This window comes from Arachis hypogaea, chromosome 3, assembly GCF_003086295.3.
Source record: "Arachis hypogaea cultivar Tifrunner chromosome 3, arahy.Tifrunner.gnm2.J5K5, whole genome shotgun sequence".
Taxonomy (NCBI): Eukaryota; Viridiplantae; Streptophyta; class Magnoliopsida; order Fabales; family Fabaceae; genus Arachis; species Arachis hypogaea.
This window is the reverse complement of record NC_092038.1, coordinates 130,791,940-130,811,972: the sequence shown is the minus strand read 5'-3', so window position 1 is coordinate 130,811,972 and position 20,033 is coordinate 130,791,940. Positions and strand designations below refer to the sequence as shown.

Below are 20,033 nucleotides of genomic sequence, written 5' to 3'. Positions count from 1 at the left end.
CTTTTAATGATTCAACTTGTTTGCCATTCTATAATATTTGATTGTTTTCAAACACACTTGGAGAAGAGCAATATTATTTTTTGGATGTTAAATTGTTAATTCTATAAAATTACATAGAAATCAAATCAATATTTTCTTTTAACGATTGTTGGATTATTATGGATAATATTTTGGAATTTATTTATCTAAAGAATAAATGACCATTTGTACCTGTGACAGATAAAAATACTGACATTTATATCCATGATAGCTGGAAACTAAACTTATACCCATGATAGATGCACTCCGTGTGACAAAAGTGTCCTGACTTGGGTCTGAGCTTGGTTCGTGGGAATCCGAACCTAGGTGGCACTCCCACCCTCCAAAGACATATCTGACGTGGATTTGAATGTTTTTGTTCACAAAGAGTGTGGAAAAAGGAACGATAGTTCCCGCGAGAATCAGTCGTGCCCTAACAGAGATTCGTCGTCGCCATTGGTCCATTCGAAGTCGGAGAAGACAATCAGATTATGCCAAATCGAGTAGCGAGCAGAGCCTTGTACCAATCCTTTCGTCTTCGACATCGAGGAGGTCACTCCCTTTGAAGAATAGAGGTATGTCGTTTCCCACTAATGAATAATTTCATATGTCGTTGCCACTAGTTAGACAAACGTTGTTACCTGATCAAACCCTATGAGTAACTTTATTTCCTTCAGAATTGATAGAGAGTAGTTTGTTGAGGGTTTGTGTTAGCATCAGTTACAGAGAATGTGTGTTTATTGCTTTATTTAATTTTACTTCCAGGGATGGCCACCATCCACAAAACTCTGTCCATTCATCATAGAGGAAGGTTTGAGAGAGGGCCATGTGGTAAGGTTAGCTACATTAGTGGAGAAGTGACAGAGATAGAGAGGGTAAACGTTGATACCCTCAATGGTTTTTTCATGTCTGACTTGCTGAAGGACATTGGATATACGTCAATTTCTGAGTTTTATTGGCTAGAACCTGGGAAGGAGGTTGATGATGGGTTGAGGTTGCTAAGGGTTGATATGGATGTAGTTAGAATGTATGAGGCAGCCATGAAGAATGAAAACAAAATTAATGTGTATACAGAGCATCCCGTGGATCAGCCTGTGGTAGTTGAGGAGAAGGAATTGACTCAATCAAAGATGAGAAGAAAGGTCTGTGCTAAAAGAGTACCAACTCTGAAGAAGACTCCAAAAAGAAGATTAGCAGTAGTGAAAGATGATGACGATGTTGAGATAGCTGGTAATGTCCAATTTGAGAAGCAGGCCCAAGTGCTGAGGCCCAGCCCATGAAAGAGGCCCATCAAGAGAACAACCCAGCTGATGTTGTTGCCCAAAATAAGGTCAGTCTGACAGTGCCAAACCAGATACCGAATCCAGGACCTTTAGCAACACATGAACCAATTAACATTTCCCAACCTCCTCCAACACCTGTCCAGCCGAACCACCATCAACTCAGTCCCAACCTTCCCAGCCGCCTCTTGAGGTAGAGCAGTAACCATCCCAAACTCATGGGACAGACCCAGTCCCTCCCCCTGATGCCAATGTAACTGAAGCTTCCCAGCCTATTGAGCATGACTAGCAACCTTCCCACACTGATGAGACAAACCAAGAAACTCCCTTTCAGGCCAATGTCTCTGAACCTATTGCACCTGAGCAGCTCACCCAATACATCCCACATCCTTACAGAAATTCACTTTTACAATCAATCCCTAAGTCAGCCCCACTTTCTGACTCCAACAGGACTCCCCAGAATAATGAAAACAATCCTTCAGATGAGGCTGAGGGTCGGCCAAAAAGGAACAAGAGAAGATCAACAAAGAGGCCTCCCCCTACAGGACAATCCTTCATCCCTAATCCTGATCCGGACAAGCCTCCAACCTTCTTTGTCTTAGTTGATTAGGAGGATTTTTCTGATGATAATGCTGGGTATCATTGCTATGAATCAAAAGACTTGCATAGCATACCTAGTGATGAAGATTCTGACGAGACTCCAGTTTTTTCTCAGAGTAATGTCGATGCCCCTGTTAGCCAGGTGCGGTTGGAAGTGGGCATGGAGTTTGAAACTCTAAATCAGTTTAGAAAAGCAGTCCGGAAGTTTAATATAAACATCGGAAGAAGTATTTTCTTTGCACGCTGTGACTCTACAAGATCAAAGGCTATATGCTATGATGAGGATTGTCCTTGGCAGATATACTGTGCCAAGAGGACATTTCCAGCAAGTTATCAGGTTAAGACTTTTTTCAACGAACACACCTGTAGTAGGGACAGTCACTACAAGTCAGCAGATGAAAAATGGGTGATTGATGAGTTAGAAGAGAGAATAAGAGTTCAACCAAACTTGACTGTGAGAGAGGCTGACTAGTTCTTCAGAGCTGAGTATGATGTACTAATCAATGAGAGAAAGATTTATAGATCTATGAAGAAGGCAAAGGAGAGGATTGAGGGGTTTGAGATTGCACAGTATGCAATTCTTAGAGACTATGCTAATGAGATTCTGAAGACTAATCCTGGCTCTACAGTTAGGATACACACAAATCCCATGCCTGATTCAAATTCCCTTTTTCTGAGGATCTATGTATGTTTTGATGCATGCAAAAAGGGATTTCTAGGTGGTTATAGACCATTCATAGGGTTGGATGGCACCTTTCTTAGAGGGTATTATGGGGGTCAGCTATTAACAGCTATAGGGCATGATGCAAATAACCACATTTACCCCATTGCATATGCAATTGTTGAATCAGAAAACAAGGAAAGTTGGAAGTGGTTTTTAGAGATCCTTCAAGAAGATGTGGAAGATTTCCAGGCGAACGGGTTTAACTTCATGTCTGACATGCAGAAGGTATTTGTGTTTTAATTCTGTTATGTGATCAGTTGATTACAGTAATTCTGAACTAGGTTTTCATGCTTCATTATTGAAAATTGATAACTGTTGATAATTGTTGAAGAGTGATTATTGAATGTTGTTCATATTAATGTATATCTATAGGGTTAATACCTGTTGTCCAAGAAATGTACCCAAACGCCAACCACAGGTTCTGTGCCATGCATATATGGCAAAACTTTTGTAAGAAATGGAGTGACTTGCAGCTGAAGAAGTGTATATGGTCATGTGCTAAGGCCACTACAACACATGACTTCAATGCTGCAATGGATAGGCTAAAAAAGATCAATGTCGGGGCTTGGAAATACTTGGACAAGATTAGTCCGAAACAGTGGAGCAGAGCACATTTTAGTGAATACCTTAAGATGGACAACTACACCAATAATAACTGCGAGGTGTTTAATGCCAAGGTCAGGAAGATGAGGGGGAAACCGATTATAACCATGCTGGAAGAAGTGAGGTGCTACGTAATGCAGATCATGGCAAGGAATAAAAAGGCTTTGGTTGGGTATAGTGGAAGGTTAGCCCCTACTCAACAAAGCAGATTAGAAAGAGAGAAGAGAGAGAGCAACAAATGGAGACCCCTTCCTATCGGAGATGACGCGGGAAATGTTTATGAAGTCCAATGTCTTCCCATGAAGGTTAGTGTGGACTTGGGCAAAGGTACATGTAGTTGTAGGCTCTGGCAACTGACTGGGCTACCTTGTAGACATGCATGTGCTGCTTTAGCTTACCAAAACAGAAGACCCGAAGCGTATGCACATAACTGGCTCAGATGGGTGCTTATAATGCTACATATCAGACTTTAATGCGCCCAGTTCCAAGCCAAGACTTCTGGGAGCACCTTGACACCCTACCTATTCTGCCACCCCGGTACAAAAAACCAATCGAAAGACCTTCAACCAAGAGAGACAAAAGAAATGATGCCCCTAAGGATAAGAGTGATCCTCATAGAACAAAGAGGAGGATTGGCACCATCGTATGCAAATATTACCTCCAGGTGTGTTCAGTATATTATTACATATGTTTAACTTCATGTGCCACAATTTAACTAGTACCTGTTTTACGTAGGCTGGTCACAACAAGCGAAGCTGTAAGATGAGAAAGGAAGCAATGGGTGAAGGGAGTGCTGCACCCTAAGTCCCTGCAAGTGATGAGGATGAAGATATGCTGGCTGAAATGCACTATAAGGAGACATTAAAGCTACAGAGGCTGAAGCAGCAGCAACTGAAGAAGGAAACGGTTCCACAGCAGCCCAGCCTGCTTAGGTTAGTTCATTGCGTTATTCATTTCCTTAATTACACTTGTTTAATCACTCATACATTTATTTTGGTTGTTCTTTGGAATCCAGCAACTGCCCCCGATGCCACCGCCAGCAAGCACACAGCCCTAGACTACAACAACCACTGGAGCAGCGAAGAAACAACCTAAAAGGAGAAGTGCCAAGCGACCCCCCGGTCTGCACATACACCACAAGCATCTGCACCATCTCCCAAGAATCCATCCACAACCCCTTCCACACACAACTCTCAAACAACCCCAAATCCACTGCAAGGTGCTACTGCAGGGACAACCAAAAGGTTCGTGCAGTTCATGCCGACAACTGGTGTGGCAGCAAGTTCTAGTGGCCGAGGCATAGCTGTTAGAAGCAAGGGTGAAGGAAGAGGTCAAGGCAGGAGAGGTGCATCAAGCGGAGCCAAAAATGGTGTCTCAAGCGGGAGTAGTAACTCAACACCAATGTCATAGACTGTGTTTTCAATGTATTTTGCTATTTTGATGTAATCAACATTGCTGATACACTACTTATATTTAGGTACTAGTTAGTTTATTTCACTATTTTGGAGTAAGCAACAATGTTATTTTGGTTGTTTTGACTGTGATTTGCTATTTTTGCTGTAATCAACTATGTTTTTTGGTTAGCATTTTCATAGTCAGTCCACTTGTTGAGTTAGCTATGCTGGTTTTCAAGTTATGCTTTAAGTTGCAAAATCTATGTATGACTGTTCCCCACTCTGTTATGGAACAATATTATCATTATTCGAACAGCACCTATGCCTGATTTTATACTTCATTACCACAACCATCAGGTTTCTATGTCACAGATTCAGCTTAATTATGATTCTTTAAGTAGAAAACATAGCTTCATGTGCATATCCAACTGTCTAGGAATAAAATTTATCAAAAAGAACTTACAAAGTAGCAACAGATTCAAAGTGTCTATGTCAAAATCAGGAAATACATTCACTCTCTTGTGATTTATAAAGACCCCAACTCCATACAAATTTTACATTTTCATAAAGAAATACATCTCACCTATCAAACAAAATGCAACCCCCAATGCAATCCATAAAAGCAACACTCTAATTTCCCTAATTTCACCCCTAATTTCAGCCCTAAATGTCTATCTTTCTCGCCAGGATGATGCTTGTTGATTTTCTCCAGGTTCAGTGACAATGAACCCATCATCATGCCTTGGATAAGAAGTCTCTGACTGTCTTTTGGCCAAACATCTTGCTATGCCCTCTCATCCTTCTTCGATTTCATCAACCCATACAAAGTATTTGCAGTCTCTTGTTTGACAAAACAAAACAAACGCACCGATTGGTTAAGTTAAATGCAAAGAAAACTTTCTCACCTGAACTCCAACAGCGTCTAGCCATTACCGCCCATAGAGGACATCTGATGAACTATCGATTAGGGTTCGTAATGGTGCCAGACTCCATCAACGCAACCTCTCTGCCACAGAAGCATCTACCGTCTAGCTTCTTCGCATTCATCTTATTTGAACTTGAAGAACAACTGCGACTTCCATCATTTGCAGCAGAGTTAAATCTGCGGAAAGACATTGCGGGAGGTACGAGCTAATTCTTTATCACTGTGGGTGCACGTCACACTCAATGAGATTCAACAAGCATCAATTTTTTGGAGCATGGTTTGTATTAGAGGGGGAAGCTACCTAGGGTTTCGATTTTATGCGTTCAACCTTTCCCCCTCTCACATACCAACGTTCAAATCCACGTCAGATATGACTTTGGGGGGTGGGAGTGCCACCTAGGTTCAGATTTCCTCGAACCAAGCTCAGACCCAAGCCAGGGTATTTTTATCACATGGAGTGCATCTATCATGTGTATAAGTTTAGTTTCCAGTTATCATGGGTACAAATGTTAGCATTTTCATCTGTCATGTGTACAAATGGCCATTTATTCTTTATCTAAATATATTACATTTTTTGAACAAAAATTCTAGTTACATAACATTATATTTTTCTCTTTTTTGAATTTGTCATCCCCCATTTTCTTTGCTCAATTGTTTCTTTTAAATAAATAAATACTAAATTTATAAATCATTAAATATATCTGATAGAAGGAGTTTTTTTTTTAAATTAGAAGTAAGACTTCAATTTGATAAATCTATATGAGAATGAGAAGACTATGTCATTTGAATTATAGTTTATTGGTATATATTTGTTAGGAGTTTGTTAGATAGTTAATATAATATTTCATTCTAGATTATATTATTTTAGTTAAGTTGGATTTAGTTAATTATTTTATTCTAATTGACATAAATTAGTTAAATATTTCTGACAAAATATCTATTTTTATGAATAATTACTTAAGGTGTGACATTAATGTTAAGTTTTGAAAACCTTGTATAAAAAATTTATATTGGTTTTTTTGTCTGATTTATAGTTAATGATGTCCGCATTATTAATGTTTTCAAGGTAAATAGTTTTTATTATTGCGGTTATACGTGAAATGGCTTTTATTACAAAACATCATTTAAGTCATATATTTGTAGTGGAAGGTGTTTTAGCTTAGGTGAATTAATCATATTATGACACTTATCAATATTTTGACATCGTATTTCGTATTTTAGGGATTCTTTTTTTGATAATACTTTGATCTTTGTTTTTATCGAAAGATGACACTTTAAGATATAGACACATTTTATCAACTATGAAAGAATGTACGATCATACTTCAAGATGTGATATAGTTAAATTTTTTTTCTCCCGTGTATATCATGTGTTTACAGATCGATAACGACATACTTAAACATGTATTTCATTCTCAGTACACACGAGATTAATGCAAACGTATCTTGTTCAAGAGTATTTTTAATAGAGTATTTTTAGGTCTAAATAACTAAATATTCTAGAATATTTTTAGAATATTACTTTCGATACTTTGAAGAAGTGAATTGATTTAGAATTTAAATCTGCATTAGAATTGATTGATGAAATGAAATCAATATCACCTTAATGATACGGTATCACCTTAATAGAAAAATAATAAAATTTTGTCACTCGTATAATCATCACTACAACAAAAGCGGCACTTAGCGGCAGTTTCTGCAGCCGTTTAGTGACGTTTTTGAACCGCGCAAAACATTTCGCGACGGTTTAATGAAACTTCGGAAGATGGGACGCGGGTAAACGGCAAGCGGTGGTTTTATTCAATCGCTGGAATAATCGCCGCGGAATGAAACTTGGGTTTTGCGGCGGTTATTACCCGCCGCAATTTGTGGATGAAAAATGTTATATCCCAATTTGCGGCAGTTTGTTACCACCACTAAATGCCAATAATTTGAAAACAACGGAGTTTTGTGGCGGGTGATAACTGCCGCTAAATTCAAATTTCTCATTAAAATTTTAGATTTTCTATTGTTTTGCCTCTTTTGAAAAAGTATGTTTATTAAACTTTAATGTTTTTACTTTTTAATCAATTTAAAGAAATTGCAACCAAGTAAAACAGCTCAATTAACATAACAAACCAAATTAAATATATGCAAACATAACATATATAATGAAATTGTCATAACATCATCCAAAATAAAGTAAGAATGCCTAAGTTGAAGAAAATAAGCATAAAGCACTAAACCAACTTAAATGCAAAAGTATCTAAGAGCATTGATTGAAATTCAAAATTTTTGTTGAGGGTCGTAATTGCCAAATGAAGATGACCCTGCGCATGACGAGTCCGGTGTACCACCCAAAAAAGCCAGCTCTGCAGCAACCTTAGCTGGCAAATTGCCTCCTTGCTGTTGGACTAGATATCCCAATACCTTATGTATCGACTGCCTCTTCACCTGCTCTTCTTCTAGCTTAGCCGTCAATTCTGCAATCCTCCTCTCGTACTCTTCATTGGGCTCTGCAGAACTCGACGGTTGTCCAGCAACGTTACCAAAGACTTAGGTGGGACATGGTCCAGCACCTAGGGCACGAACCCGTCCTGGGTGCTCCTTTCCGAGAACTTATGCTAGCGAATCATTTTGTGAAAGGTGCTTAGAGGGTCCATCTTGCCTCTCAATATTCGCAATTGCTTCCTACAAATATACAACACATTGGAAAGGCATGAGTTAACAGTAGCACGATATATACAGTAAGCTAAGTTGCTTCAAATTTTCAAACATGACTTACACTAACAACACGCGCATCGGGATGGATATACGAGCCATCTTTTTTCTTATGAGTCATGATAAACAACTCTCCTCTATCAACGAGTCTTCCTTGCTCTTTCTCATATATCATTGATATCGACACAATTTAGTAAACAACAACAACATATTTAGAAAAATTAATCAAAAACTTAATGCAAATAATGACTTATTACCACTTTGTCTTTTTTTCTTGCCAATTTTTGGAGCCCCCACTATGTGTGTAAAGTTTCTTGCTCCGATTTAAAGCGTCATGTTTACATTTTTTCTATGAACAAATAATAGAACAAATGTAAATGAGAAAGAGATGTTGAATATAAAATATATAGGGAGTAATATGTAAATACATGTATGTTTTTGTGGAAATAATAAAATATACCAAAGCTTACCTTTGTTTCTTCCTTCTGGCGATAGTCAATGAAATTTTTCCATTCATTTTCTTCTATTCCTTTCGGGTGATGCTTAAGATTTTCCTCATAAGTCTTTATTTCTTTGTAACACCTATGATACAAGTGGTGCTTTGTATCCTTCCAGTTCTTTCTTATCCTCTTCATAATATCGCGCTTTGTTTTTCCTATGACACCGTTCTCATAGTGAAAGACCCGCTGCAATTAGTTGACATTGTCATTAACCAAGACCAACTAACAAGCATAAGACTGATAATTTAAAGAAATGCCATAACCATTACAAGCTAATTTAAATTGTTAAAGTATGATACTCAAATCCAGTACAAGCAGTCGCAATAACGTATAAATGAGAAGTGCTTAAATAATGATGTGAAAAACAAAATATGAAAATTTTACGAACCATATAATTTACCCATGCAAAAGCCCTTACAAAAAAAAAAACAAAATACTAAAATTGCTTAAATTGTTGAAGTTTAAAGTTGTACCTTAATTATGTTGTATGCATGTTCCTTCTTAGCTTTGTTCACATGCTTCCAACTGTTTGCACATATGGGAAAATGGGAATAATCTACACCCAAACTCCCTAAGAAAACGCTGAATAATCCAGTGGCCTGACCAATCAATTGCAGCTCTTTATTAAATGGGAGTACTATCTTTATATTGGAAGGGAGCGCTATAGCCTCCTTCACGCTCAGCCTAGAAGCTTTTCTCACGCCATCCTCTAAGAAGTGTATGGGAAACAAAATTACTATCTAATCATTGCAAAAAAAAAATAGAAGTAAAGGACTTTAAAGACAACTGTTTATGAAAATAAGAGAAAAATGGTTTACCGATAACAGTAACTTCTCAGAAATCTGTATCTTTGCATTTCCCGTTATTGTGCTGACCTTCGACTTCTTGGGCAGCAAACAAGTTGTCGATGTGGTCATCAAACGACGGAACTTCATCCGCCTCTGGGTCATAATTCTCATCCTCTAATTCAAGATCAGCCACTTCCGCACGATGCCGAGTCTCTACGCGTTCTGTGGGAGTTTGAGGATCATTAGCACTGCTCTACTGTGCAAGCCTATGATCGATGCGCGGTGCACGAAACGGTTCATTGATATGGGTTGGCGGAGCTCTATTAGCTGAGGATAAAATCGGAACCCTATCACGTGGTTGCTCACGTGATGTCTGAGCTCCTTTAGTCATGGACCCAACCTTAAGGCAATATGAAAGCATTTAGAATTATATTTTAAAAAAAGATTTAATATTGAGAATTAATTTAATTCATAAACTAATCATTTTGCTGGGAGAAAAATTAACAACATAGATCAATTATGCAATTGAAGGATATTTAATTTTCACATAAGGTTACGCCAAGAAATGTTAATCACAAACACTAACTGTTGTCTCTTCAGTTCTGGCATTAGTTTCGGCATCTTTGAGGGTTCCCGTATAATGTTATATCGTGATTTCCTAGGCATTCTTACAAACCTTGACAAAAAAATAATATTACTAGACAAATAACATGCACAACGTAAAAAGACCTTTAAAGCAAATAGAGAATACAAACTATACCCCAAAATTAGGGAATACAAAATTATGAAATCTATATGGAACACTATAAGGCACATTACTTGATACATCATGATAAATAGAATATTAGAATTTATTTTTTTGAAATAATTTAAGTTTTTAATCAATTAAGTCTATTTAAATTAGTTTAACATAGAAAACATTAATTAGTTTTAATATTAATTCAAGTCTTATTATTTAATAGCATTAATGACTGGTTTACAAATAAATTTGAATGTGTCATAAAAGCATATGTATATCAAATTAATTCTTGACCTGGTAAGTAAAAACACTTGAATAAGTGAAAGATTATTTATTATCAAAAGCCAAGAATCAAGCTTGACAAACTGCTACTAATATCCTACATTGGATATTTATTATTGGAATAAATAAACAAATAATAGTAGTATTTTATAATATTATAATAAATAGATAGATGAGTTGTTATATTGAGGTGGGTTCCTATATTGAATGTAGTAAATAAATCTTGCACTGATACTCTTTCCTACTCTCTACTTACTTTGCTTATTTTTGGCGATAAAAAAAGGGAGAAGAAAATAAATCAAGAATGCACAAAAAATCCAAAACCATCAACCAAGGTCATACTCACAGTAATAACATTATTTTCACAGTATCAGCAGCAACCATACCAAATCAATTAGCTGATAACATAACATCAACAAAAATTAACATACCATATCAAGAATTTCATAACTCATAAGCCATAACATAGCAGCAGCAACAACCAATGAAATTAACCCAAAATTAACATATGCAACCAAAGAAAAAAATACAGAAGCAACGGAACAAAAACAAATAAAAGCAGAGAAATGGGGATGGCGAAAAAGGAAAAGTATAAAAAAAATAAAGACAGGAACAAAAAAAGGAAGAATATGAACCAGTGAAGGGACGGCGTAGGGAAGAAAAACACACAACGGCCGGCAGGAGAAAGGGAAGAACAGCAGCGGCTGAGGGAGAATAAGTGAAACTCTATTGGATTTCCGAACTAGGTCTTTTTATTGTTTTTTAGTATCCAAAATGACATTTAGATCCTTCATTTATTTTCAAGAAAGAAGATACATAAATACTTTTGTTTAGAAATTAACCCAAGCATGCGTGACGTACATGAAATTTGCAGTGCTTCCCTTTTTAATATAAAGTTGTAGTACGAGATTTAATAGAATTTTCGAACCAAAATAAAAAAAATAATGGGAGTTACACTTATCAATTATCATAATTCTAGAAGAGGAGAAAGGAAAATACACACAAAAACATAATGATTAGTCTAAAATAATGAAAGAAGAGAAGAAAAATTACATAAGAAATCTACTTAACACATATTTTTAGTGATAGGCTTGATTTGATGAATATGAATATATGATTGTCCCATCCCCTTGAACTAGCTGCCTCACTAATTGCTTTTAAAACATGCAGATGCAATACAGTCCCAAGCTCCTCTTCATATTTTGTTTACTTACTTACTTAGCTTTTAGTTTATTTACTTTGCTTATTTGTGTTTTTGAATATTATATGTTATTTTTTCTATTTTATATGTTATTTTATCTTATATTAATTTTTTTTCTTTTAAATACTATTTGCTAATAGGCTTGCTATGACGGGAAAAGTTACTTTTATAACTGAACAAGAAGAAAATCAGACACAGAAGCCAGAAAGCCCAAATATTGTATTTTGAAAAAAATTGGTGCCAGATCTTTCCCAATTCCAAGTCATAAAAAGGGGTGCATTGTTTAAACATAAAGATTGTATAACAATAAAGATAAATAGAACACACACAGTCATGGAAAAATAGTTGTTCTGCGAGTGAGCAAAATCAAGTAAACCAAAGAATCAAATATGACCCCCTTTAAACAATTAAAACAAATAAATTATGGAAATAAAATAAATTAGTTAGGAAAAAAAATATCAGACAAGCACACATACGAACAGAAATAAATTTTTTTGCCCCTCATCGCAAATGGAAGATCGTATTAACAGGAGACCAGATGTTTGATCCGCAAATTGTATATGACCCGTTGACAACCTCAAGCTCTTTACAACAACAATGCACTAAAACTAATTGCAAATCATAATAAAAAAGGAAATTAAAATTATTTTTAATTATTTTTCTTGTTTCCATTGTTGCAGAGCATTATTTTTTCTCTAAACAAGTAATAATAAACCAAAAAAGCAGCGAATGAAATTAATACAAGTTAATGATTTAAAAATATAATTTTTATCTTAAAAAAATATTTAATAATCCAGACATATAAAACGAAGGGTACATAGATTTAAATTAGAGTAATTTGAGTAGTATACATTACATACCGCCAAATGATATATAAAAGAAAAATAAATCAATTGTAAAGAAAAGAAAAAAAAGAGCTTGAAAAGAATTTAAAGGTCTTCGAAGGGTGAATAAAGGAAAACAGATTAATTGTAAAGGTTTTATTCAAATTACTAAACAATGTCAAATATAACTTTTATTAATATTGTCATCAGTTTTTGTCTACCGAGTACATATAGTACTCTTCCTTTTTTTTACATGTTAGATAACTTAAGCTGGTTTATTTTTTTAGTTTAATTTCAACCGTTAAATTTAGATTTCTAATTTGAAAATATGAATAAAATCATTAATGTTTTAAACGCTGAGTTTTAATGATGATTTTAAACAGAGAAAATTGCAAAAAATATAACAAAACAAAATACTCATTTTATCTTTTTTTTGTCAACTAGTATATCGTGACGATCGTTAAAAAGTCCAAAATTGAAATGAAATTCACGAAAGACAACGCGTTTGGGGTTTCCAAATAGTAATTATTTAGTGTTTATATGTTTTGTTTTTCGTGGTTTCCAAATATCATTTTAAGTTCTTTATACTTTTTTAGTTTTGTACTTGAGTTAAATATTTAACTATTATCTTTTTTTAAATATACGTTACATATTATGATGGAGATGAATCATTTTTTTTATGTTATTTATAATATATTAAAGTATATTTAAAAATGATATAAAATAAAAAAAATAATTAATGTCTGATCATCAACTAATAATTGAGAAATCCAAATTGAAATCGTAAGAGATCTTTTATTCTAAATTAAAAAGTGGCAAACAATAAAATTAATTTATTGATTTGAATTTATAATTTCTTTTAAAATAACAATATAATCATTAATGGATTTTAATATTTAATTTTTTCAATATTTGTTAACGTAAAATGAAAACACCTTTGATCAAATTGCATGACACCTAAACAATGATTTAGTGAAAACAAGTTGAAGTAATAAAATATTTAATAAAGATATTAGTTACACATTTTTCACTTTAAAGTACATTGACAAAAGTTTTAAATAATAACAATGCCAAAATTATAGAAAATGCTAATAAGACTATCTGTCATTATATTTTATTTAAGTATTATTTGTCACAATGTCTCTTACGAAAATTATAGTAGGTAAAGGAAAGATATTTTTTATATTGTGCAAACCTCACTAAATTTCATATCAACTGTAATTCGCTAAACCTAAATTGCTAGCTAAAACTAAATTGTGATAATTCTGATGGAGAAAAACTTTTACAAGCTTGTTTTCTTGCTTTTCTTATGCCACTATTAATTAGTTTGATATATTTTGATATTATACTAGATATTGATAAAACCTGGATTTTAAAGTCACAGAATAATGTGGAATATAGACAAGGATTGAACAATTTTCTAGACTTTGTGTTTGCGAATACATCCTCCGATGACATGATAAAGTGTCCATGTCCTAAATTCGGGTTTCTACTAATGCAAATAAGGGAGGATGCATACGATCATCTGTTGTTACGACCATTTCTCCCTAGATATACTATTTGGCTGTGTCATGGTGAGAAGCCGGTTGAAGAGAGATCTGGATTGGGACGAGTAGATGAAAATATGATATCCCAAGTGAATCAAATGCACCAAACGGTCAATGAGACCTTCAATTTCACGATGCAACGTGCGAGTGAGGACATCACAACAATTGAACATGTAGATGATGATGAAGACGTGTTACCGTACTTATATGAAGGTCTAAGTCACGCGACGCGGAATTTTAATGATCTACTGTCAGATGGAGAGCAGGAGTTATATCTCGGATGCTCAAAGTACTCCAAATTATCATTCTTAGTGAAGTTGTATCATATCAAGTGTATGTGCGGTGTGAGTGACAAATCAATGTCCATGATTCTTGAGCATTCGAACAAGCAAAACTTCCAAAGACAATGTACGAAGCCAAGAAGACAATAAGAAAGTTGGGTATTGAATACACCAAAATAGATGCTTGTCCAAATGATTGTCTGCTGTACCGAGGTGATGATGAGAACTTGACTAGGTCCAAGAAACGTGGGTGTTCAAGATGGAAGCAGAAGACTAAAAAAGGCTCTATTGTTAGGCTCAACATACCAGTGAAGAGAAATGGAAAACCTATAGCGACCAAGACTCTTCGTTACTTTCCCCTCATACCACGATTACAGCGGTTATTCATGAGCAGCAAGACATCAAGTGATATGTTATGGTATAAACAGGCGTCTAATAATGATGGTTTCCTTAGGCATCAAAGGGACGTTGAAGCATGGAAAAAGTTTGATGCAAAGTATACTAATTTTTCGACGGATCCGCGCAATGTTTGCCTAGCCTTGGCAAGCGATGGATTTAATCCCTTTGGGAATATGAGCACAAAGTATTCCATCTGGCCTGTGATTCTTATTCCGTATAATCTTCCACCATGGCTATGCATGAAACAGACATCTTTCATTTTATCCACGCTTATTCTTGGGCCGAAAATGCCAGGTAACACCATAGATGTTTATCTTCAGCCCTTGATAGATGAGTTGAAGCAATTATAGGATGGCGTCGAAACCTATGATGCTAAAGAGGCAAACACTTTCTAGATGTGTGCGGCACTGATATCGACTATCAGTGACTTTCTGGGACTGGGAAACCTATCTGGCTGCAATACGCACAGTGGATTAGCTTGTCTTACGTGTAACTTGGACGCTAAGCCACAACGGCTGAAAGACAGTAAAAAATTGTATTTCATGGGCCATCGGCACTTTTTGAATCAGGGACACAAATACAGACTAGACCAGAATAGATTTGATGGGCAAGTCGAAGGTAGAGATCCACCAAAGAAGTTATCTGGAAGAGATGTATTGAGGCAATAGTCTAATGTGCACGTTTCATTTAGGAAGAGTTCAACTGTGACATCCAAAAAAAGATGCAATGGTTAAGATGCGGATGAAGATGACTCGCATTGGAAGAAGAAGAGTGTTTTCTTTGACCTCCCTTACTGGGAGGATCAGATGTTGCGTCATAACCTTGATATGATGCATATAGAAAAAAACGTGTGTGAAACGATTGCGGCAAATCAAAAGACAATCTTAAAGCTCGCAGAGATTTACAATGCATGAACATAATGCCTGAATTATGGCCGGGGAAAGATGATAAATATTCTTCTACAATATTTGCGATGTCGAATTCACAGAGGGATGTATTCCTGAAGACTTTGCAGAATGTGGTCTTTCTAGATGGTTACTCTAGCAATGTTGCTCGTTGTGTTGATTTGCGACAGCACAAGTTATCTGAGTTGAAAAGTCATGACTGCCATATTCTGATGGAACAATTACTCCCAATTTTGGTGAAGAATGCACTTCCGAGTCTGGTGTCCAATGTGATTGCAAATTTGTCATCATTTTTCCGAGAATTTTGTGGGAAAACCATAAACCCTATGCAGCTTGCTGAGCTTCAGAATCATGTTGTGCAAACCCTATGTCAGATGGAAATGATTTTTCCTCCATCCTTCTTCACCGTCATGGTTCACCTCACTGTGCATCTTGTTGATGAGGTTACTCTTGGTGGACTAGTACATTATAGGTGGATGTATCCAATAGAAATGTTAGCTGGCAGATAAACCCCTTTAGTACACTCAGTTGAATTAATTGTGTATATACTGAGCATTTTATTGTATTTATATAAAAGGTATTTAGGACGTCTGAAGCAATATGTTCGTAATATGGCACAACCAGAAGGCTCAATTGCAGAAGGTTATTTATCTGAGAAAATCCTGACTTTCTGTTCTAGATATTTGGAAAATATTGAGACTAGAATCAACCGACCAGGGCAAGTTGATGATGAGCCCGTTGATGTTCTTCATACTTCAGAGGAAAGTATGTTTCCAGCTATTGGAAAGGCATTAAGGGCTGTTTCGCATTTCGAACTCACTCCAATGGAAAAACATCAAGCTCATCGTCATGTGCTAGTCAACTGCGATGCTGTGGTTTCGTTTGTTGAGTGAGTATACACATGTATTTCTAAAACACCAATATAACTCTTTTCTCACAGCGACTAGTTGGACTAATTTTCTTTTCTCTCATAAAGTACATTTAGGGAAAAGAGAAAGCGAAGCTTGCGTCATCAAACAAGGTCCCAAGCTAAGATAGTGTTGTCCTTGTAGAATTTCCTCGGTGGTTCAAGCATAAGGTTGACAGAATACTAACCTGACTAATTTGTTTTTGGCTTGGAATTAGTACTATATGAAAACCGATTTTAATCTAAAGCATGAATGTTATGTGGTTCCGGGTTCCTATGGAAAGTACGCTTCATTTGAAAGACTTGAAGTTGCTTGCATGCGATCCCATGATTCAGGCAAGACGTTTTGGGGCGAACAATGTTAACGGGTACAAGTTTAGAACTATCACAAAGGAAAACAGGATGAAAACACAAAATAGTGGAGTATATGTATCATCTAATACAAGAAGTTATGCAAGCATGCGTGACAATAGAGTAGCTGTTGGTGGCGTTCCGTATTACAAAAAAATTGTATACATAATTGAATTGAATTATAGCTGTTCCTTCATGGTGGTATTGTTCAAATGTGTTTGGGCTGATACCACTACCAGTAGAGGCATCAAACAAGACCATTTGGGGCTTACCAGTGTTAATTTCTCTCGTCCGATACACATTAGTAATCAAGAAGAAGATGAACCGTACATATTAGCATCGAAAGCTCAGCTTGTATACTATGTGGATGATAAAGTAGCTAAGGAATGTAGAGTTGTGGTTCATGTGAAACCAAGGGATTTGTATGACATGGGATAAAAGAATGAAGAAGCTAAAGTTGGTTTTTCTCCACAGCTAAGGTTGAACATGTCAGCGGAAGGTGACATTAGAGATTTACTGTTAACAAGGGAGGAAGATATAGAAGACCTCAGAGAATTTCGATGATGTCGCGTAATGCTTATATGAAGCCTTTTAATGTAATTTAAAAACGATCTTTCTGTTACTTTGGTTACTTTATACTTGTGTAGTTTTTATTTGCAGTTAAATATTTATGTTATTGTGAATTTTCATGAGTAAAAGCAGATTTTTCGTTTCTTTCAACGATTTTAATACGGAAAAGTTAGTTTACGTTAAATCTTTATTCCTTCTACAGTTGTTGTTATTCTTAGGGTTGCATTTTTTACAATCTTACTATCTATTACGCAATATAATTTTACTAGTGTTACGTTTTGAAAACAATAGTGAACATAACATGATGGTGGAACAGAATCAATGAAAACTGAGGACTTTTCGTCATTGTCTGCAAGCACAACAATTGCTACAGAGCTTCTGTTTGAGAAATTTGCCCAAACTACTAACAAGGGTGATGGTAATTGTCGAAAATTTGCGTTTAGTTTTAAAATTTTCTTAGCATCTTGTAGTTTGGTTTTTTCTAAGTCAGTATTTAATGACTTCGTAGTTCTCAATTTCTTCTATGTATGCTCATTTGTTATGTGCATGTTGATATTTCAGTCTTACCTGAATATTCCGGAGAAATAGTTTCTGACAGTCTAGATGGAGAAGAGTCTGATTCAGAAGACAATTTAGATGATATCTCCTCTGTCGCAGTCGACAGATCCATGCAGTTTGATCTGAATAAGTTCCGGAAGAAGACGATGAAACTTTAGAAGACCAACAAGATAAACAAGATGATATACATGTTAAGAAAATATGCTTTGATCTGAATAAAATGTCATGGTATCGAGATGAAATATCAAATCCTCAAAAATGTGAAGCCCATAGATTCATAACAGAGTATTTTTTGCCAGGTCAATACGATGTTGGAGAGAAATTTTGATCTTTTATTATAACAGTTACGCTGATTTCCTTAGTTTAATGATTTGGGTTGCAGTTGTACATGTTTATCTACTTTTAAAGTTTCTTGATTTAGGTTTAGTAAGACATAACTTTAAAGAGGAGTAACTTTGATTTATGCTCTCTAGAACTTTATTTTAACTTTATAAATTCAAAGTATGATTTTATTTTCTTCTTTTACATCCATGTTTGAAAGCAAATTTAAATGCCAATAACGTAATCAAGAAAATCTTATTGGTAAATTTGTTCACATGAGTTAACATATATAGCTTATTTAACTTGGCAATTTTTTTACGTAAAACGAATGTAAAAAAAATGTTACGAGTTTAAGTAACAATGATTTAAACATATATGACTTAAGATAGTAGTCTTTACTTAACTAGATTATACCCAAATGATTTATTACTAAAGAAAACATTGCAATATGTGGTAATACGCATTTTGTGGCAGTTTAAACGAAACCACCGTAAAATGTAAAACAATAACTCACCCGGCGGTATATATAGCGGCAGTTTTTGAAAATACGCCGCTAAAGGCATACCTGATGAAATATAGTGGCGATTCGAGAAAAACCGCCGCTAAACGTCAGCCTGATTGCAGCCCTAACCTCTAACTGCCGCTATATGCGCTGCAGATTATCGTTTCACAGTAGTTTTACAAAACCGCTACAAAATTTCCGCCGTTCTATGCCGGAATTGTTGTAGTGTATATTAATAAAATAATTAAACAATATAAAATTCTAATTGAATTAAAATTAAATATTAGAGAAATAAATTTTATTTTTAATTTTAAATTACTATTTATGATAAATAATTTCACAAATATTAATATTAAAATTAAAATTAAAATTAAAACTGGCTAGGAGATACAAACGTAATACTTTGCTTTTGTTCTACATGTATCTCGATACATTAGAAAATGAGATAAATTGATAAGAAAAAAAAAATCATCGTCTGGGAAGACGAGATAAATAACAAAGAAAAAAACCGTAAATTTCTGTAACTGTGATTACATCTGGAAATTTAATATTTATTCTATTTATTAAAAAAAATGCCCTTAATTATTGTGATGAAACAGAAAGCTAAGGCGTTAAAGCATATTAAAATGTGGCTATTATATAGGGGTGACTTCACCCAACTGAATGAATGATCTAGTGGAATCCACCTATAAACCATATGAATATGAAGTAATGTTACAAGTTTCTGTTTCTCATTATTTAGGTAAAGCATACTTCTATTACACAAGACTATACATCAAGTTGGCCAAAATATGCGGTTTTGAAAAATGCTTTTCTTTAATAAACTAGAATACCAGATCTTTTAAGTTAGGGCAATTTATAACGACTATCTCCACTTTGAAAACACTCTACACATTATTATCGGTTATTTAAATACTTTTCGGTGCATATAGCACCAATCTTCATGTTTGTGTCCCTATAAAATTTAAAAAAGGAAACAAGAAATTGCAATTCTTCTAGGGTGGACAAAGATAAGAAGAGAGGAATCGTGTTTAATTATTACTTATTAATTTGTGCTTGGAATTGTTATGCATAGTGCGCATGTAGCTAGTTGATCATAGGTATAAATTATAATC

General features: G+C 35.1%; 1 protein-coding gene across 1 annotated transcript; it reads left to right on the top strand.

The window, feature by feature from the left end:
• Positions 1-2,424: 2,424 nt before the first annotated feature.
• Positions 2,425-4,029, top strand: LOC140183612 (uncharacterized). Its single transcript, XM_072232071.1, has 4 exons — positions 2,425-2,847; positions 3,096-3,530; positions 3,692-3,889; positions 3,961-4,029. Exons 1-4 carry the CDS (start codon positions 2,425-2,427, stop codon positions 4,027-4,029), a joined length of 1,125 nt encoding a protein of 374 aa, XP_072088172.1.
• The last annotated feature ends 16,004 nt before the right edge of the window (positions 4,030-20,033 follow it).

Bases quoted from the DNA above. Each gene is read 5' to 3' on its own strand.
- LOC140183612 (XM_072232071.1), top strand. From the start codon at position 2,425: ATGAAGAAGGCAAAGGAGAGGATTGAGGGGTTTGAGATTGCACAGTAT. The intron at 2,848-3,095 runs GTATTTGTGTTT...AGTGACTTGCAG, and splicing joins TCATGTCTGACATGCAGAAG to CTGAAGAAGTGTATATGGTC. The intron at 3,890-3,960 runs GTGTGTTCAGTA...TGTTTTACGTAG, and splicing joins TATGCAAATATTACCTCCAG to GCTGGTCACAACAAGCGAAG.